General features: G+C 40.3%; 1 protein-coding gene across 3 annotated transcripts in view; it reads left to right on the top strand.

Moving 5' to 3' along the window:
• Positions 1-22069, top strand: part of MAPKAP1 (MAPK associated protein 1) — a 293758-nt gene that overhangs the window by 55244 nt on the left and 216445 nt on the right. For all 3 annotated transcript variants that reach the window (XM_049774167.1, XM_049774165.1, XM_049774166.1), the window contains one exon: positions 4106-4254. In XM_049774167.1, coding sequence (XP_049630124.1) covers positions 4106-4254 — 149 coding nt within the window. The remainder of the gene's footprint in view (positions 1-4105; positions 4255-22069) is intronic.

Genomic DNA, 22069 nt, shown 5'->3' with positions numbered 1-22069 from the left:
GAGTGGATTCCTAGACGTTCAAGGGATGAGTGTTTCAAGAAGGAAGAGGGCAAATGCTGCCCAGAGGTGATGAGTAATTGGCCCTTAGATTTTGCAGCAGGGCATCATTGGTGAGATGAATGAAAGGGGCTTGGTAGAGTGGTAGGGCCTGGAGGCAAACCTAAGTGGAATGGATTTGAGTGACTGACAGAAGAATTGCACAGCAAAGGTACAGAAACCCAAATATGATCATTGGATGTAATGAGTTCTAGAGGAATTAAAAAAAAAAATAGGGGCCATGCATGTTTGGGCCATGCATTGCTCTTGCTAGGCATATAATCTGATCCCAGAGTTATCTCTTTGGGATCATGTTTTGGCTTTGTTTTATTTATTTGTTTGTTTATATTTTGGGTCACACCTGTTGGTGCAATGTGAATGAATATTCTCTTAATGTTGTTCCATAAAGCTCTTATTAAAAGTATTTTTGGGGGGCGGTCACACCCTGCAGTGCTCGGGTTACTCCTGGCTCTGAGCTCAGAAGTTGCTCCTAGGGATTCTGGGGGCCATACGGGATGCCGGGATTTGAACTGGGCTCCATGCTGTGTTGGCCAAGTTCAAGGCAACCACCTTACTGCTGTGCTATCACTCTGGCCCTGTTTTTGTTTTATTATTATTATTACTTTTTAAATGAATAGTAGTTTTGTACTTTTGTGTGCTGATGTCATTAATCCCACTATGAGGGAAGTTTTTAAAAGGATTGAGAGTCTGTAGTGTATTGGTGAGTGATAGCCTTGATTCAGCAAGAGGTGGCAGGATTTCAGGCACAAAAGCCTGAGAAGAGCTTATTAACAGATAACAGGGAGGGCAGGTTGAATTACAGATGAGAACATGTAAAAGTTTTCTTGGTTGCTTTTATTTAGCTATAATGTAGGAAGCAGAGAGGGAAGAGGGAAATGTCAGGTTGAGAAGAGAGGCCTAAGTCGGAATGAAAGAATGGAATATTTAATGTAACCCAACCTACTGATAACACTTATGTGACTATCAGTTATTGGTTTATGCTTGATTTATATATTATATATTTATATGTTAATATATGATATATGTATATACATATATAATATATATTTGAATATTATAAATATATATATTTGAATTTCTTCATAGACTCAGTGGTAATCCTATGTTGTATTTTTGTGAAGGAAAGGCCAGAGAATGTGTAGCGTTGTTACTAACCCATAGTGGATATTTAATAATCATTGCTGTTGGAAAGGTGGCTCAAAATTACTAATAGATTACAGGTAAAAGAGTGTTCTCAGTATTTTAAAAAGCGCTACGTGTACTTAATACTAATCTTAGGCTTCTGTAAATAATCATTGAGCACCTGCTGACTGCACGCACGAATAGATTCAGAACCTGGAATTGTGTAGTTCCCCGCCACTTTCCTTCGCCACCCTTTCCCTTTCTTGTTGTGATGACCTGGAGTCATATACTTGGATTATCAACTGTCGTATCCTAGAGTGAAGAAAAACGCCTTTGTTATGGCATCCTGGAAAGTGCTGGGGAGATCGAAGGCAACCCACTTAGAGGCCAATGCAGGTTCCAAATTTAATTACTTTTTTCAGTATACAAAATTTATTTCATTTCTATACAATCAGGAGACAGAAATTAGGGGGGAAATCATGAAAAATATAGAGAAAACATGATATAGTTTCATCAGAAAAGAAAAAGTAACTAGGAAAACTCCTACAAAGAAGGTTAAGGATCTATGTATTGAAAACTATAAACTACATTGCCCAAATTTTGGGCCAGAGAAATAGTTAGCAAGTAGGGCAATTGCCGTGTACTCTGCCAATCTGGGTTTGATCCCTGGCATCCCATATGGTCCCGTGAGCACTACTGGGAGTGATTCCTGAGTGTGGAGCCAGGAGTAACCAACCCCGGAGCATCTCTGGGATGTGGTTCTCATCTTAACTCCCCCTAGTTTCCCCCACCCCCAAGCCCATTGTTAAAAAAATAGAGGATGGGTCCCGGAGAGATAGTACAGTGGTGTTTGCCTTGCAAGCAGCTGATCCAGGACCAAAGGTGGTTGGTTTGAATCCCGGTCCCCCGTGCCTGCCAGGAGCTATTTCTGAGCAGGCAACCAGGAGTAACCCCTGAGCAGCACCGGGTGTGGCCCAAAAACCAAAAAAAAAAAAAAAAAATAGAGGATGATATCAAGAAATAAAAAGCTATCCTTTGTTCTCACAGATGGACAGAAATGGTACTGTTTATTTATTTAAAATCTTTTTTCTTTTTTGATTTTTGGGCCACACCTGGAGGTGCTCTGGGGTATGGGAATAGCACAAATATCCTAAAAGTTTTATGAAAACACAAAAGAGCCAAACTGAAAGAAGAAAATATTCTTTTCTTCTACTTGCCATTTACTTGAAAGATTTGCTTGGCTAGTATGTTGAAGAGGCGATTATAATTACAGTTTGGAAAAGAAGTTCTGAGAGAGTGTTTCAGAGCCAAGGGCTGGAGTACATGGTTTGCATTCTGGAGTCCCTGGATTCCATCAGCAGTGCCACATGGCCCTGAGAGCCCTGCCCAAGTATCCCTCAGTCACAGCCCCAACACACACACACACAAACAAATTGTAATCAAATGAATTTAAAAATGAAATGGTCTTTGAGATATAGAACTCTCTTGATTCACTAATGAATAAAAGCTGTGGGTTCTGATTTAATCATCCTAATTTCTTCAAATCATTATTTTAGTCATTAGAAGGCTTATTCATTTTATTCATAAGTGCCTCGTAGCTAAGAGTCTTGATTTGGTGAAGATGTTTTGTTTAGTTTTTGATCCATAACCAGCAGGTGCTCAGGGACTACTCCTGTCTTGGTGCTTGGAGGTCATACCCTTTGGTGCTCAGAGAATCGCATAGTAACTGGAGGATTGACCTCTAGCCTCCTGCGTGAAAAGCCAATGTTCCAGCATGTGGGGCTTTGTCTTGAGCTTACTCTCTGGCCCTTGGGTCCAGATCTTATTTTTCTACTTTTTATTAGCTTGTGGCCCCTGGCTGTTCTCAAGGCTTTTGATGCAACTGAACCAAGGGCTTTACATAGGTGAGGCTTGTGCTTCATCATTTGAATTATCTCTGGCCCCCTCATTAAAGTACTCTAAACAACAAAATTGAGATGACGCTGCCATCTGCATTATAAAATTCTTATGAAGATTAATAGGGACACACTGGCTTGTTCAACAAATGTTAGCTACTATTATTACAAATACAGATTTTGATTTTTCATCGTTGTCTTCTTTGTCGCCTAGATTTTATACAAGGTGTTAAAGGAGATTGGGATGATTAATAAGTGAACTTTAACTTTAAAAGACTAAACTTTTTATTTTTTTGGGTCACACCCAGCAGCACTCAGGGTTTACTCCTAGCTCTATGCTCAGAAATCGCCCCCAGCAAGCAAGCTCAGGGGGCCATATGGGATGCCGGGATTCGAACCACTGTCCTTTTGCATGCAACACAAACACCTTACCACTATGCTATCTCTCTGGCCCCAGGACTAAACTTTTGAAATGACAAAATGCTAGAGCCAGGCGAGCTCCTCAGGATCATCCAGTTGGGCAGATCTGGACAGATTTAGTGGATGGTCCACTCTCACACAGCCTAACGTTAGTGGCAGTCAGGCCTTCTGACTGAGAGTGTTTCTCCTAAGAATGGCTATTCTGTCAGTTGTTCTGACTCTGTTCCCTTCTGCAAACCTTCAGATTGATGATTCTGACCTACATTTTTTCAGTTTCTACCTTTTCGATGAACAGTGAAATATATAAGACTTATTTTTGCACACAAGAAACCTGAACATGTTTTAGTCTTGGATGTACTTCCTCCTGGAAGTTCCAAGGCAGACTTGAAAAAACAAACAAACAAACAAACCAGTATTTTAGGGGGAAGGCCAATCTGGCAGTGCTCAAGAATTACTCCTGGTGGTGTTTGGGGGACCAGTGGCTGTCCTGGGGTTTTCTGTGTCCAAGGCAAGTGCCAAGGAGGACTTTAGGGATGGTGGATAGGCTTTTTCTCCTCCTCTTGCTCCCTTTGTAACCACAAAGTTGTTTTTGTCTTCCTCTTGTATCATAGCCCAGGAGTTAAAGTCACTGTTTGAAAAAAAGTCCCTCAAAGAGAAACCTCCAAGTTCTGGAAAGCAGTCAATATTATCTGTACGCCTGGAACAGTGCCCTCTGCAGCTGAATAACCCCTTTAACGAATATTCCAAATTTGATGGCAAGGTGAGTGAGACAGAAACTTTGTCTTTCTAAGTAAAACCTTCATGGAGTGATTTTGATGTTGGTATTAATAGATTTGAAGTTACAGGAGTGACTCAGTAATTATATAATTATCATACAGATTTTTCTAAGAATACAGATATTTAAAACATAAATTTGAACTTTAATGTTGCTTCCACAGTTTTATGTTCACAAGAAATTAAATAAGAACAGTTCTAAGATATGTATGTTTTTCTGTTTTATTTCCTATGTGTACTTGAGGGTTTGGATTAGTGTGGTGCTTCTCATCCAGAGACATTAAATCCTCTGTGGTCCCTTAGGGCATTTCAAGGGGACCACAGGTGAAAATGGCCTAGAAGGGGACACAGCATCAGACTAGGGGGTTGACCTATAGAATGAGAAGCCACAGGAAGGGAACAAGTTTGGAAGGGAGGCTACAGTCATAAAAAGGTTGAGAAACAATGAGATTGTGATTGATCAAGATCTAATTGTGTTGGAAGAAAAACATTGAAGGTGGGTCTGGTCGGCAGTGTGCACTGTCCACTCTGTTATAACTACAGAAATTATTGAGGTTAGAGTTTTATTTCAGAATTCTAGACCAATGTGCTATAATGGGTGCTTGCCTGGCATATGGCTGACCTAGGTTTGATCCCCAGCATAGCATATGACCACATGAACCCGCTAGAAGTGATTCCTGAGTGCAGAGTCAAGAATAACCCCTGAGCATCATGGGTTGTGGCCCCAAGCTCCAAACCAAACCATCTAGGTGATTGCTTTGCACTTCTAACTCATAGGACAGTGGTCGGCAACCTTTTTTTTCAACTGAGCCAAATCTCGCCAAAACCACGATTGAAATTTATTTTGAGAGCCACATTTTTTTTTGGGTGTTTGGTATTTTTGTTTGTTTTTTGGCAGCGCTCAGGGGTTACTACTCCTGGCTCTATGCTCAGAAATCACTCCTGGCAGGCTCAGGGGACCATATGGGATGCTGGGATTCGAACCACTGACCTTCTGCATGAGAGGCAAATGCCTTACCTCCATGCTATCCCTCCGGCCCTGAGAGCCACATTTTTAAAACTGAAAATACGTAGGATGTACACTGTTTTTAGTTTCAATAAGTTTTTATTGAGAATATTCTGCATGCAAGTATCCACATAGGTCGGGGGGATACAAATAACACAACTAATAAAACAAAACTTTAGAACAATGTTATTTATCAATAACGTTAAATTCCATAAAATTTGTCTTACAATGTAGAGAAAATTACATCCTGACAATGACTGACAAAGTCACAAACACTAATTTGAACATTGGCCTTGAATTTTCTTGGATAGTTTGAGTAAGTCAGGTTTGTATGTTGTTTTTAATTTTAGGCACGATTCCAGGTTCTCATCGATGAGACAATTTCTCAATTTACTCTTGATAAGATTCATGCTTGAAAATGATTGTTAGCATAAATATGTAGACCCGAACAAGGAAAGAACAACAAACACTAGCCTCTTTAGTTGATTATATGAGTCAGGAATACTATTCCAGGTGTTACAAATCAACATATCTTCCTTCTCCAGGTCTTTCAAAGCAGACCACTTGTGCTGTGAACTAAGTTCATATTTGTGTTTCTCCAATCTTTCTAAATTAGCACAAAGACGCTCAAATTTTGAGCTCCACAGTTCTTTGTTTTTTAAATCCAGAAATTGCATTTCAAAGTTGCCAATGTCGATATTAAAGGGAGAAAAATTTAATTCTGTTACATTAGCATCCAGAGGTTTTTTTTTTTTTTTATTTTAATTATGACAACAAAAATGTAAAGAAGAGGACAGGGTAAAGTTACAGTGGAAGCCCAATCACCCATAAACAGAATTCTCGGTAGTCCCATCGATGATATCCCAGACTTGAACTTTCAGCCAAAGAGCATTTAAAAAAACAAAACTGAACCCATGTACAGTACAATTACTTGCCCCTCAGATCCCCAGTTGTAGTACATACTATTTCTTAGCAGCACACAATATAATCTAAAGACATTATACTTATGTAGCTCCTTAAACATTGAGGGCAAAGTACTTTTCTCTAGTTCCATGTACATACTAACTAGTTTAAGTTAACCTCAAAAGTTTTAGTGGCTTGTTTTTCTTAAGGATTGGAGTCAAGGGAACATAGTAAAAAATGGTATTAAAGTGGCATTTGTTTGCATAGGCCCACCAAAACATAAGGGACATGGAAAGACAAATTATGGTCTAAATACAAGGAGACCCTAACCCTGAAGTTTCCTGGCACAGGACTGACTCTAGGCTCCAGGCAAATCAGTTTGTTCAATTCAAGTCATCCTCTGTAGTGGCAATACACCTCCATTCCTCACATAGTCTCTGTTGTTGGTATCATGCTTCTGTATTAAAGATCCTGGAGTCTGCATATCCCATATTGCAGTCAGGATGGTGCATAGCATCCTCTCGTTTCACCTCACACTTAAGGGGCACTAGAGAGAACCATGTCCTGTAGAGCAGGTCATTGTTGCTGTCAAGACTTCTCAGTGGAAACGGAAGTCTCTTTATAAGAGGTCGATGTCAGACCCTTGGTAGTGTCTTTCCTGGAAGAGGACTGCTTCCCGCTGTTGCTATAAAAGACCTTGGATGTTTCGTAGATAGCTTGCCTGGTTCCGGCATGTGTGGAGGATGCCCATTCTTCTGAGGCCTGTGCCAGGTCATTATATCAATGTTCAGGGTGTAAGGTACATTGTACTGAGACTTATTAGATAAGAACTTATCTGTATGTATGGTTTTTTCCCATTTTAATGTGTCTATGCAAACAAGGATCAATGCTATGGGGCGTTATTGGTGCATCTGAAGGCAATAGGAACAAGACCAGAAATTTCCATGACATAGTTCAATCATAGGCATCAAACTGAGGGACAGTTCCACCAACAATCCTTACTTAACAGCTTACAAAGAAAAGATAAGATGAAAAGTGAATAGAAACATCATGGTAGAAGAATATATACAGAGTTACATCAGTTAAAGAAAATACCCATAAAATATTCAAAAGATATGTGTTCAATTTGTGTCCTTCTAAATAGTTCTGGGATTTGTTAGATATACTGTATGTCTTAGGTCAGAGATAAGAACTATGTGTTACTGAAGTTAAGAAGGGTAAATCGGGGGTACTGAAGGTTGGAAGGAGCAAATGTTCGCGCGGGGGCGCTAGCCCCCACGCGGTTTGCAAAATGTAGACTGGTATGAAATTACCAGTGACAGACTGAGTATAGCTGAGCAGCTATCTGCCACCCACCAGATCAAACTCCACCCCCTAAGCCCAACCCTAGGCCAGTGTCCCGACCCGGCCTGGGGGTGGGGAAAACCCAGGGTGCCCCGTCAGCTCCTCCCAGAAACCCACCTGGAGATCCGGAGGAATGGGGGAGAGGGGGGTCGGGTGACCCAATTCCGGGCCCCCCTGACCCTGGGCCGGACTTAAAGGCCGCTGGCCCATGGGGGGCCCGCCAGCCAGAGGTTTTTTTAACAAAGGCCAACGTCGCTTTGCTGTTTCTGAAATCCTGAAACCTCTTGAGAAAAGCTTCCCTCATATTTAAAAGTGCTGTTTTAAAATAGGTAATGTCAATATCAGAATTATTTTCTTGGCGATGTTTCAACAGGCTTGGAAGGAGAATCAAAGTTTCTCTGTCAAAATCTTGAGCAAAAACAGATAATTTGTTTTCAAACGAAATAACTTCTTCTAACATCGAAAATATTGTGTTTCCTTTCCCCTGTAGTTTATGATTAAGCTGATTTAGAAGTGAAGTAGCATCCACCATGAAATACAGTTTTTGAATTCACTGATTGTTAATTCTGGATAGTGAACACCCTTCTCGAGGAAAAATGCTTTGATTTCTGATAATAAGTAAGCAAAACATTTCAAAACGTTTCCTCTTAATAACCAAAATGTGTTAAAATTTGAAACTACAATATGGACATGAAACAGGTAAAAGAGAAAAACCTTTTTACAATCTTTAAAAGCAAGGACAGTGTTCAGAGAAAAGTAGTGATTTCACTGAAAGGAAAAAAAATCTTTAGTGTGTGCTGCAAGAAACCAAACTTAAAATACACACAAAAACAAAACCGGCACTTTGTTAAAGCCATATGATATATCATAAAGGAATTATGATAGAGTGTCTGAAACATTTTAAAAATAATTTTTTATTTAAGCATATTTGTTACAAAATTATTCACTTGAGTTTCAATCATAGAATGTACACCATCCTTCTTTCACCAGTGCACTTTCCCCACCACCACTGTCCCTTGTTTCCTTCCCCTTCATCCTCCCCTGCCTATGTCAGGGTCAGGCATTTTGCCTTTTTTCTATCTTTTCCTTCCTTCCTTCCTTCTTCCTTCCTTCCTTCCTTCCTTCCTTCCTTCCTTCCTTCCTTCCTTCCTTCCTTCCTTCCTTCCTTCCTTCCTTCCTTCCTTCCTTCCTTCCTTCCTTCCTTCCTTCCTTCCTTCCTTCCTTCCTTCCTTCCTTCCTTCCTCCTTCCTCCTTCCTTCCTTCCTTCCTTCCTTCCTTCCTTCCTTCCTTCCTTCCTTCCTTCCTTCCTTCCTTCCTTCCTTCCTTCCTTCCTTCCTTCCTTCCTTCCTTCCTTCCTTCCTTCTTCCTCCCTCCCTCCCTCCCTCCCTCCCTCCCTCCCTCCCTCCCATCTATCATCTATTATCTATCTCTATCATCTATCTTCTATCTATCATCTATCCATCCATCATCTATCATCTGTCATATCTCTCTCTCTCTCTCTCTCTCTCTCTCTCTCTCTTCTCCTTTATGACACTGAGGTTAGCAAAATTTCCTTTATGACACCGTGGTTTGCAATATTGTTAATTAAAGGGTACCATGCATGTCACATCCATTTTCATCATCCAGTTCTTGTCCAGAGTGATATGTTCCAACTATCAATGTCATAATGTACCTTTCTCTATTCTAACTGAACTCACCACTTTTTATGGCAAGCTTCCTATCATGGACTAGTCCTCCTGTCCCTCATCCCTATTTTCTCTAGATATTATTACCATATTGCCATTTATTATTCTTATCTGCCACAAATGATTATTCTGTGTCTACACCTCTCCTTTTGACTCATTTCACTCAGAATAATAATCTGATGTGTTGATGTATGTACAGATCATGCACTGTGCATGGCTCAGTGTTTTTGTGTAGTCACAAGAAACAGAAGTTGCACACCTGTACATTGTATCCACTCATTCATTGTATGATAGACTGGATTAAAAAAAAACTCCCTGCTGAACTAAACTCTGTGAAAGATGACATAGTAAAGATAATTTGTGAAATTCACAATTTTGATCAAATCTAGGCTATTCACCACCCTGGGTGACAGTATGGATGCCCACTACTAGCATCTTCCCCATGAAGAAGTGAAGTGGCTGTTCAGGGGAAGGGTGCTCTCTCGCCTTGTTGGCAAGAGGGAAGAAGTAGTGCAGTTCCTATGAGAGCAGAACTGTGACTTTGTACAGCCCCCGTTGGACAAGGTAGCTAAGCTTGTATATTTGGCAGGCATTGTTCATTTTCTCTATGAATTTAATATTTCTCTGCAGGGGAGTTTCACAAGTAGTTTTTACAGTGAGGCATAAGATGGATGTGTTCAAAAAAGAATCTGATTCTGGGATAGCTGTGTCTGAGAAGGAGAGATTGAAATGTTTCCACTCTTGCAAAAAATTCTGATTGCCACTTAATTATGCAGAAAGTCATAATCAATATGAAAAACAGCATTTAAGTACAAATTCAGTGGACTTCTACATATCAAAGGAAGAGATTTAAGAAAGAATGACGTTGGGAAAACACCTTTGTTTAGGGTTGATACTGGGTATCATCTTACACTCTTGGGACGGGCTGTGGGGGGGGGAGTGGGGGAGTGCGCACTGACAGAGGCTAGGAGCAGAGTCCTGACTCCTGGAGTAGCCACTTGGCACACAGAAGAGCCAAATTAAAAGTGTAAAATGCCGGTCCTGGAGAGATAGCACAGCAGTGTTTGCCTTGCAAGCAGCCAATCCAGCACCAAAGGTGGTTGGTTTGAATCCTGGTGTCCCATATGGTCCCCTGTGCCTGCCTGGAGCCATTTCTGAGCAGACAGCCAGGAGTAACCCCTGAGCACTGCCGGGTGTGGCCCAAAAACCAAAAACCAAAAAAAAAAAAAAAAAGAAAAAGTGTAAAAAGCCACATGTGGCTCCCGAGCCCTAGGTTGCCTACCACTGTCATAGGGAATCTGATTTGAGCTTTCTGTGCAGAATTGTGAATTTTCCTTAATGATTTGCAATTTTAAAACTAAAGCACATTTAATTTCCTTTTAGAAAAATGTCCCTATTTTAGATGGAGCCTGATTCCACATCAGTACCTGTTCTCCTCCCTGCTATTCTGTTTTGATGGGGGAGATAGTAGCAGTTGATTTTGATAGTTATTGTTTTTATATTTACTGTCTGGCAGCGGTGAGGAAGTGCTGAATGATAGCTTGTTACCTGGAGAGGTTGTATACAACTTGACTTATTTTAACATCATTGCAGTTAATAAGCATATATTTGCGTGCGTATGATTTTTTTTTAATATTCAAGTTCTGGTAACGTGCTGGTTCTGTCATTTGTCATCTTTGAGCAAGGAGGTGTTTTCTCTTTTACCTCATTCAATTCAGCATATTTTCATAGGTTTAAGCTTATAGGGCACTTAAGTTTTTGATTGTAGGAGAAGGAAAGCAAGAGCTAGAAACAAATACACATTACAACAGTCCAATAAACACAGGAGTTTCCTAAAAACAAAACAAAACGAAACAAAACAAAACTGGAAGCACTTTAAACTAGAAATTGTACTGATATAATGCTTCTTGTTAGCTGCTTCTGCCACATCCTCCTGTTCAGTAGACTGAAGCAGAGAAGGGTTTTTCTTCAGGAAGAAGTCAGCCTTTGGGGATGTCATTGTATTCCTTAAATATATGAAAAGTCATCGCTGGGATCTGCTACACCACCAGAGTTTATTGTGCTCATGGCCTGATACCATGGTATTGTCAGAGAATATAATTCCTGGAATAATTAATATGTAATAGTAGCAACAAAATGGTACAAATCTTTTCAAATGTCTAAAATTTTCCCGAAACCATTAGATTTTATTAGAAATTTTTTAGACTTGGATTTGTCAAAGATCATGCATTTTGCTTGATGTATATTTAATTTCTGAAGTGCCAGGGAGAAAAGAAGAAACAACCATCAAATAACTGTATAAAAACTGTATAAAATCTTCCCTTTATTAGTCTCACAATGATTTTTGCTAGATTATGTTTCCTTTTTATTTATTTATTTATTTTTATTTTTTGGGCCACACCTGGCAGCGCTCAGGGGTTACTCCTGGCTGTCTGCTCAGAAATCGCTCCTGACAGGCACGGGGGACCATATGGGACGCAGGGATTCCAACCAACCACCTTAGGTCCTGGTTCGGCTGCTTGCAAGGCAAACGTCGCTGTGCTATCTCTCCGGCCTCGATTATATTTCCTTTTAAGACCATACTTTTGTCCTTCAAAAGCCTGTTTGGAATCAGCAAAGACTGCAAACCCAGAGGGCTAGAGAGATAGTACAGTGAGTAAGGTGTTTGCTTTGTGCGTCACAGCTGACTCAGGTTCAATCCCTGGCACTGGCATGAGTGATTCACAACTGCAGAGTCAAGAAGAACCCTAGAATATCACCGGGTATGGACCCCCACCCCCCAAAAAATAAAGAAAAGAAAAGAACTTGAGCCTGGCACAGTCTCACCAGTATATGCTGATTAAAAAAGATTTATATATATTGATAAGTCTATCTCGTGGTACGATGCTATTTTTTTATTATCCTACATATTACAGTTGCTAAAATACAATTAAACCCTTGTTCTCATCTATTATTTAATATTGATGCAGTTGGCAGATACGGAATGAAAGTGGCTAATATTTGAAGGCTATTGTACTGTACATATTAAATTAGTCTTTATCTTTGTGAAATGCGTCAATATGATATTCAATGACACCTCAATGATTAATAGAGAATTATACTTGAGTCAAGCCTTTTTGTAACCTAGAAATTAAAATGACTATTCAAATAACACCTCAAAATGATCAAATTAGCATTTTGTGATTGCATAATAATGGGATTGTAGTAGTTATAGCAGCACTACGGTCGCCTCTGGAGTTAAGATCATGTCAGCCCCTTGATAATAAAGCCTTTTCTCTGAGAGTCGACTTTAATAATTTCTAGATTGATTCTTCTCATAAATCATTTGACATCCAGCACTAAATTTTTGTTACCGTTATAACTTAAAATTATTTTATTTTTATTAAGATCATATTTGAGAAGTGAAATGAGTTTAATGAGTTTTGTTTTAATGATTCACCATTTTGTCACTGTATTCCATGCTTTTTGCCTCAATTGTAAGAGTTTTCTGTGGTTTTTTTTTCCATAGTCCTGGTTTTTATTTTTGCAAAGGGTTTGTTAAAGCCTCTAAAATATGAACAGTTTTTCTCTCCCTACAAATATTCACAATGCTTTTCTTGGGAATAAGCTTGCCTTATTTACATAATTAACTGAGTTGCTTAGGTCTCTTGGGCAAATGGTACATAATTGGGGAATGGAGGGGACAGAGAAGAGTTTGGGGTCTAATTAAATATGCTAAAAAACTACTTAATTATGTATTTCCTCAAGAGACTAACTGCTGTGAAATTTTCCTTAAGATTAAGCTTGTGTTAGTCTGAAAAATTTTTGGTTTTGGTATAGCTTTAAATTTTCTTATCATTAAGCAATAAGATCTTGTAACTGGCTTCATGATTCCAGGGCTAATCATGTCTTAGCTATTGTGCTAAATTAATTTTTTTTAAATAAATTTTTGTTCCTGTAGCCAGTTAATAATTTTATTAAAAAATTGAGAAGGGCCAAGAAGCTATGTAGGCCGGAGAATATGCTTTTTACATAGGAACCTTAGTTGGATCCCTAATAACTGATGGTTTCCTGAGCACTGCCAGGCTCAGCCTCTAAGCAAAGAGCAATTGTGTGGCACATAAACACCATGAGGTACCCTCCTCTCCCAAGACCAGACAAAAGTTGTGATTGGTTAGTAATGTCTTGAATGTATGCAACTGAAAGAGATACATGCTTTGTTATAATTTTGTTGTAGTTTTTATGATCAGGTGTATTGTTAAATCATTTCTTTGGCAAATAAGCAGCGCTGTCTGTTTGTTATCTGTTATCTGTTCTAGATTTTCAGATTATTAGTAATTCTGCTACTGATTTTTTGATGAAAAGTCCAAGAAAGATTGAGTATGATTTTAGGGAATGCTGTGGTAGACATAGCCAAACTATGCTCAGCTTTCTGCTTGGACTCTGATCTGTGGAAAGTGGCCTTCTGAACAGCCTCATGAACAAAGCCAAGCCTCTGAACATTTGTGAGATCAGAAAACTTCTTGTGCCCATCTTTCAGATTCCATTGTGTAAGGGGAACATAGTACTGACTAGAAGTTGCTTCTGTGTTGATAAGGGAGTATGCTGTACTGACCTGACAGGTAGTAAACATTGGGTACTGACTTAAGCATCCTGGAATATGTGGGACTTTGACTCTGTCTTTTTACCTATTTCAAATGAGCTTGTATTTCAATAAGTAACTCTGTTCCATTAAGTCTCACTTACCTGAAGAGCCTTTTCTGGCATGTCATCATTCTTTCTTTTTTAAATGGATTCGCAAACACTTCGTAGACCTTTGGAAGTTTGTTACCATATTTATTGCAGACACTAAAAATGGAACCAGTTGCAGTTGTGTCAAGTTAAGTTTTGAACCTCTCTGAACCTCTTTTCTTACCTATGAAAAGAAATGGTACTTATTTGTCTCCTAACAAGGTTAGTGAGACAGACCATCACATAGATTAAGACTAAGACGGGGGACTGGAGTGGTTGCCTTGCATGCAGCCAACCAGAGACAGACCCAGGTTCAATCCCCGGCATTCCATATGGTCCCCTGAACCTGCCAGGAGTGATTTCTGAGTGCAGAGCCAGGTGTAACCCAAGTGCTGCTGGGTGTGACCCAGAAAACAAAATACTAAGAGAAAGCATCTAACATGAAAGAGGCTTATGATTTAGTTTGTACAAGACCTGTTTTGTATGACAGCTGAGTCTGAATCCTGATTTCACCATTTAGGGTGTGACCTCAGACTAAAATGTAGAATTCTCATGATGGCATATTTTTCTCATGAGAATTACTTGGAGTACAGCCTGAGATAAGCCAAATATGTAGTAGTATAGAGGGAGTTCTTAGCAAACCCCATGCTTCATCCCCCCATCCCCATAGGGGAGGCCAATATGCTGTGTGTTTCAGTTATTTCATTAGATTCTTGGCAGGGTCCAATGAGAGCGATTGTGCTCTTAAAACCAAGTGTTAAGAATAGTGTCAGTAGTGCCTAACTGTGAGCCCCTGCGTTCAATTCCCAGCACCATTCAAAAAGCAGCAGTTATGTGGGTTTGGGCTTTAACTTTAAATGGGAATATTTCTATAGGTGATGATAGCGTACTGAGTAGACTCTGTTATTAGTGTGGGGATTGAACCCAGCTCACTCACTCTGCTTCTTAACCTGTTAGGTGCTTTCTTCTAGTCTTTATTCATGTGATGGTCTTACCATCAAACGAGTACCATTTCTTTCCATCAATAAGGAAAGACGTTCACTATGCATCCTCACACCTTCCTGTGGGGCAGGAGGGCAATAGTTATTTTGACATCATTAATTTCGTGGCAGTTCTTTTACTGAAATTTTTAGTTAAACATCTTACTTAGTAAGACTTAGTAAATTCTACTCTGCATGCATGGGGAAATTGTTTGGTTTGACAAGTGCTTCAGAAAGCAGAACCGGTTCTGTTTCCTATAGACAATGGTGATGTAGGTTGTGTTAACTTGTTCGAAAGTAACCATCTCTCGGTTAGAAACTGTTCTAACAGGGAAGCTGCAGAGAGCATGGGGGAAGGGATAATTCATGAGTGCTAATTGCTTGGCTGTTAATTTTCATAAGTGTTGATAGAAGCAGTTCCTTAAATTAAACTTTGTTTAAAATGTATCAGGGGAAATATTCCACAATGTCGAGCCTGAAGTGAAAATTAATATGAATGCTGTGGCAATTAACACATACTGGTTAATAGCTTTTAGCAGCATTTTGGGATGATAGTCCTTAAATACATTTTTGCATGCTGCTCTTGTTTCAGCATTGTTCCAGTGTACGTCGGGATAATTATGAACAAATGTTTTCTACAATCATTGGCGTTAAATAGCTCTCTTCCAAGAAAGTCACTTAAAACTTTTCAGAAACGCATAAAGGCACTGAGATATGTTGTCGACAAGATCATCCAATTGAAACCTTACTTCTTTTCTTTTCTTTTCTTTTCTTTTCTTTTCTTTTCTTTTCTTTTCTTTTCTTTTCTTTTCTTTTCTTTTCTTTTCTTTTCTTTTCTCTTCTTTCTTTCTTTTTTTTCTTTTAAAAAAGGTCTGTATAGGAAAATGCTCCTTATCTGAACTTGGAATATTTACTATTCTCATGGGACTGGATCCCTCTAATATGTTAAACTGCTGTACCTTTAAACTTTCATTCCCAAAAAAATGATAACCTGGCCTTTTTGTGCTTGTTATATTTCTAGAGAGATACTAGATGACCTAGAGAGGAAAGGTCTTACATGCTGGAAGCTGTTTCCTTCTCTGTCCACTGCAACAGCTCCTACCCTCAGAATCCTTTTTTTTTTTTTTTCCTGACTTCACTCCGAATGATATTCTCTACATCCTATGTGGCTGCAAATTGCATGATTTTATTCTTTCTTTGAGCTGCATAGAATTCCATTGTGGATATATATCCCACAACTTTGCAACCTTTTATTTGTATTTGGGTGTTTGGGTTGTTTCTATGTCTTGACCATTGCTATGCATATATCCTTTTAAATAAATGTATTTTGTGTTTTGGGGACAGATGCCAAGAAGTAGTATTTCTGAGTCATATGGTAGTTCCATTCCCCTTTTTTGATAGATCTCCATATTCCTAGGAAAGCAGAATTTTGCATTGGAAAGAGCATGCTGGTCAGGCTTGGGTTACATTTCTGGCTTTGTCATTTACTCGTTTCTTTGAAATTATTTCCATGGCTATAAAATGAGATCAATGATACTTACAATGTTGGGAGGGAGTCAGAGAAAGTACAGCAGTTAGTTAGGACACATGCTTAGAAAGCATCAGCCTGAGTTTGATTTCCAGCACCATATGGTGCCCTGAGCACCACTGGGTATGGCCTTGGGGTCCCCCAACACTGCTTTCTCAGCTTCTTGTGTTGACCCTCTGGCCCAATTGGCTGACAGTTGTAGAAGGTGGGACCCAGATCCTCCTGAGCACAGCTCGGGAGCCTCTACTCTCCTAACCCCCAGCCTCACCAGTGTTAGGAGAATTTAATGAAAATCAGGAGCACTTACATAGCAGAATGTCTGTTCTATGGATAGTGCTGAGAGAGTTCTTTCATAAATGCCATAAACACCAGTAAACTAGACATAAACTTGCAATCTGAGTAACATTGTAGTTAATTACGAGATCTACAAAAGCTGCATGGTATTTTGAGACTGTTTTTGTAGAGGCATTAGACTGAGTCTAGGGTCAGAGATGGTATTTTTTTCCTTTTTTTGAGGGACCTCCTAGGCAATGACCTCGAGTAGTGGTTGGTCCTAGCAATGCTGAGGCCCTGACAGTGCTACCCCCTGCAGTACTCAGGTGCACTCTACCTGGCAGTGTTCAGGTTTGAGTATGCTGTGCCTGGGGCTTACACTCAGTGCTTCCGTTGCCATGCGCACATGCCAGGCGCATGCACTCTCTCCCTGCCTCATAGAGCCAGTATTTTTATGAAGCTTACTTGCCCTGAAAACTGACGGAAGTCTGAGTAAGAGGTAATATGGTGATGGGGAGCAGGAAGGACTCAGGCAATGGGGAGTTTGGCAGTTCTGAGGAGCAAAGACCCCTGCAGGTTGGAGTGTCCAGGTGAGGGTAGAGTGTGGTGTGTTCAGTGAGGCTTCAGGGTTGATCAGACGTGGCTGCTTCTCTTCGTCCAGCTAAATCCTAGACCCTGATAGAAGGCAGGATGGTATACAGAATAGTGTTCTGGATAGGCTGCTGCAGAGTGCTGCAGGAACATATCTGGAAGAATCTGAGGGATGAGTTCTGTCAGCACCACATGTTTCCCTGAGCATTGTTGGAAAGATCCCTGAGCACAATGCTTGGAGCAACCTCTGTGCACCACTGTCTGTGATCCCAGAACAAATAGATACAGTGACAATCTTTTGCACACTGAAAAAAGAAACCAACGTTCTGGGTAAGAACTAAGATGTAACTACGGTAAGATTTACCAAGTTGACTTTGAAGAGCAAACAGATGAATTCAAGAGATGTTGACTCTGTAAAGCAGTAAGCCTTGACCTTGGATTACATGTGGGGGGGGGAAAGGGACTTCAGGGACAGTTCTAAGCAGATTCTGAATGGATAATATTCTGAAATTAGAAAGTACTGGAAGAAGCAGAGGCAGAAGTGATCATTGGGGTGTTAGGCCAGTTGACTCAGATACTCTTCTGCTCCTTAGTTTTTGGAAGCACTACCACATGTATCTAATTTATTTATTCATTTGTTTATTTGCAGTACTGGGCATGGAACTGGGTCTCACACGGGAGGCCAGAATGTTCCACTGAACCTGTCACTGAATCTGACCTACACATACCACTTCTCTTTTTTGTTTGTTTTTGGATGCCACCTGGCAGTGCTCAGGGCTTAATTCTGGCTCTGCACTTAGGAAGTCCTCCTGGCGGTGCTCAGAGGACCATATGGGAACCCAGGTTGGCCGTGTGCCAGGCAAGCGCCTTACCTCCTGTACTATCTCTCCAGTCCACACCTGCTTGTTTATTTTGTATTTTGGGCACTGGAGCAGTATTTTCTGAGCTGATGGTAGGTAGATCTGGAGCCAGAGCCTCCTGTTTGTTCCCACCATGTCTGCTCTGGGACTGTGCCTGAGGAGTGACAGTGAAAGGCAGTGTATCGCTTCTTCTCTGAAACCAGAGCGAGCACACCCCCTCAGGTGCCCTCCCAGCTTACCCTGTCAGTAATGAAGAAACTGTGAGAAGAATTTTAAATAAGTCAGGAGTTAGGTGTTATTTAGGGAGTTAGACTGATTTTAATTCTTGGAAGTTAGGGGATTAAGAAGTAAAACATGGTCACAGTTTTGTTCCAGTGAGATTATAGTGCTGCCCTTCCCAGGTAAAATGCTGGTAATGAGCAGATGAAACCTGGTTTGAATGACTGCCCTGTGCTGACATTCCTGCAGAAAGTCCAGGCCACGTTCCTCATAGGTGTGGGTGGGCTGGACACGGAGGTTTTTACTCAGTCCACACCTCTCAGAAAACTTTCACTGCATGATTTATAGTAGAGATTTCTTGCCACTCAAAGCACTAGACATTAATTAAAGAGAAAGTGAACTTATTCAGGGTTACTCCGTTATTATATTGCAGAGTTGGTATTGTAAATTCTTCTCCCCCATTAAAGCTTCACAACTTTTCCCCGAATCTTTTTTTAAGCCATACCTTTGGAGAAAACAGTATTCAAAAAAAATTTTTTTTTTGATTCTTTTTTGGGACCACATCCAGCTCCTGGTTTACTCCTGATTGCTGCGGGTACTTCTACCAGTACTCAGAGGACCATATAGGATATTACAGTTTGAACCCACCTCGGCTACTTGTAAGACAAGTGCCTTACCCACTATATTATCTCTGGTCCTTATATTTGAACTATTTTGTTTGTTTGCTTGCTTTTTGGGGCACATCTGGTGGTGCTTGGGTTTTACTCCTGGCTCTGCACTCAGAAATTAGTTCTAGCAGGTTTGGGGGACCTTACAGTATTCCGGGGATCCATCTTGAGTTGGCTGCATGCAAGGCAAATGCCCTCCCTACTGAGCTATCATTCCAGCCCTTAAATTTGAACAATTTGACATTTAAGAGCAAAAGTAATTTTTTCTTTTACCCAAAACTAAACATCTAACTAATTTAGATCAGTTATTTTTTAGATGAGGTGGTACATCTTGAAAACCTCAATTTTCTTAGATGTACAAAAAACAAAAGACAAAAACAAACCCATGAGCTATTGGATTGGAGAAGGGGTATGAGGATCCTGTGCATGTAAAAACCAAATGTATGTCCCACAACTACTATTTGTTTCTCAGTCATCTTTCTGGTGTTCAGGTGGTTCATCATTCATCCATCTGTCCAGCCAACACATTATATACTAGCCACCACTGTGTCTAGTTTTGTCCCAAATGTTTATTACATACTGGCTCTGGGACTAGGCACTGATGACTCTGATAGACTGACTGCCTTGGAGAGGTTTGCAGAGCGGCCAGATGGCCATCAAATGAGGAAGCAGCGCTTTACTGGCCGGCTAAGCCCGGTGCGGAATCACAGCTCCTTGACTGCAGGTAAACTTGCTGGAGCAGAGGAACAAACCATGAGCAAGTGACCAGTGTCTGTGTGGTAGATCTATACAGAAGACTCTTGGTGTGGAAGTAACAGCAACACTTACTCTATTTTCCTAAACAGGGTTCTCTCAGTGTTTTTGTGGTGCAGGATCTCTACACAGGGGCCCAAGGCCTCTAAGGTCCTCTAGTAGTGCTCAAGGACCAACCGGTCAACATTATAGATGACAGTGGTGGTCCTGTGTGGGGATAGAGGTGCTACTTTGCGGACCTGGGGCTGAGGTTGGCAAGACCTGGTCCCAACAGTGAGCCATCTCCCCTGTCCCTTCTTCTCTGAACTTTGAATTGCATTAATTCCTAGAGGGCAGAAACTCAACTTAGGCCACTCATATAATGAAGCACACAGCATGGCATACTCCACACATAAATGTGGCAGTTTTTTTTTTTTTTAAATGACAGTGATAAATTTCAGACGTCATTACTCTTTTCAAGCTTGCAACGGCATGGCAGTATCACAAGAGCTGTGTTTTATTAATATCTCTGCTCCTTTCTGTTCAGTTGAAGTTTTAACACCCAGACAAAGATACATGTAAGAAAGTAAGTTTCGGAAATTTGCAAAATATGCTACTCTGCAACCAAAGATTAAATTGATTTGTTATATGTGCATTTAGCTACAATTCATTTTAATTGTCTGTATGAAGTTAAAAAGTATTAGTGTCAGATAAAGATTCATCACCGGAGCGTGATTTAAGGCTGGTGCTGGAGAATGCAGGCATGTGTTCGGGCAGATGTTTGTATAAGGCGCTGTCTTCCCTGACAGCAGTTAAAAAGTATGGTTATAGTAATCAAATTGCGGTGCAGCGACTCCGAGGCTAGGGCCAGATTGAATTAAAATAGATATAAGATTTATGAATAGCAATAGCTGTGATAAAATTTCACTGCCTTCTTCAACAGGAAGGACTTTTTCCACAGTGGGAAAAAAAAGAAAATCTAATAACCACTTTTCTAAAACTGTGGTTTTGCTGACTTTCATTTTCCCTTCCTAATTATGGCATCAAAACAATAACTTGCTGGGCTTTTTTTTTTTCCCCCCTCGCTCCTGGTAACCTTTTTGTTCCCCCCCCTTCTATCTTATTAAGTGCATTGTGAGCACTTAATACTTGAACAAGTATTTTTTTAATGGTGTCTTTATTTCGGTTTAGAAGCAAAAATTTATGTAAATCTAGCCTCTGGGATTTGCACCCTTTTTACGAGAAAGGTGTGTTTTTGTTTTGTATTGTTTTACTTTAGCATTATTGTCATAACTGTTTTATTGAGTTCCTAACTGGTACGGGTCTTGTGACAGGCCCCTTTTGGACTCTTGCTATTACTGTTGTGCCAAGAAGGAAAAAAGAGCAATGTCGAGAGGACAGAAAATGGTTATGACTTGGATCCAGTGTGTGAGCCTCCACACAACCTCTTCCCTTTCCACATGCTATTCATTTATTCTCTGCAGGATTTTGATGCCAAGGTCTTTAGTCTGTTTAAAAACATGGAGGACAGGGGGCCTGAGGGATTGCAGGGAGGTAAGGTGTTTGCCTTGCATGCAGAAGGACGGTGGTTCTAATCCCTGTATCCCATATGGTCCCCCGAGCCTGCCAGGAGCGATTCCTGAGCATAGAGCCAGGAGTAACTCCTGAGCGCTACGGGATGTGACCCCAAAACAAAACAAAACAAAAAAACAAAAACATGGAGGACTTTTGTGTACTGTTGATGTTTGGCGTGTGAAGGAAGATGTTAGGAGCCCATTTTTTGGTTAAAATTATAAAGTTTCTAAAGGTATGATTGGGTTCATTTTAGGCTCCATTTTGTCTTACCACAGTTTTCTTTAAGGATTAAAAAAAATTACAGCGCTTCAATTATACTTGATGGTCTGCGAAAACTGTGTTATTGTTTTTCGGTTGATCACAATATAGGATGAGCTCACTGACAAAACTTAGATGGTGGCACAGAGAGAGTGAGTCTACCTGTCTAATTAGAATGCATTCCTCCTATTTAGACATCTTGTTTTGGGCTACACCCAGCAGTGTTCACGGCTTATTCCTGACTCTGCTCAGAATCATTCCTCATAGGGCTTAGCCATTATGTGATGGGATCGAACCTGTTTGTGTTAGCTGTGTGCTAGGCATGCACCCTACCCACTGTACTATTGGTATACATGCTACATAATATATATATATATAAACTATATACATGCTATATAATATATATGTGTGTATAAATACATACATACATACACACATACAGTGGGTAGGATGCTGCCCCTGTTTGATC

Source organism: Suncus etruscus, chromosome 5, assembly GCF_024139225.1.
Source record: "Suncus etruscus isolate mSunEtr1 chromosome 5, mSunEtr1.pri.cur, whole genome shotgun sequence".
Lineage (NCBI taxonomy): Eukaryota > Metazoa > Chordata > Mammalia > Eulipotyphla > Soricidae > Suncus > Suncus etruscus.
This window is presented reverse-complemented; position numbering and strand designations above follow the sequence as displayed.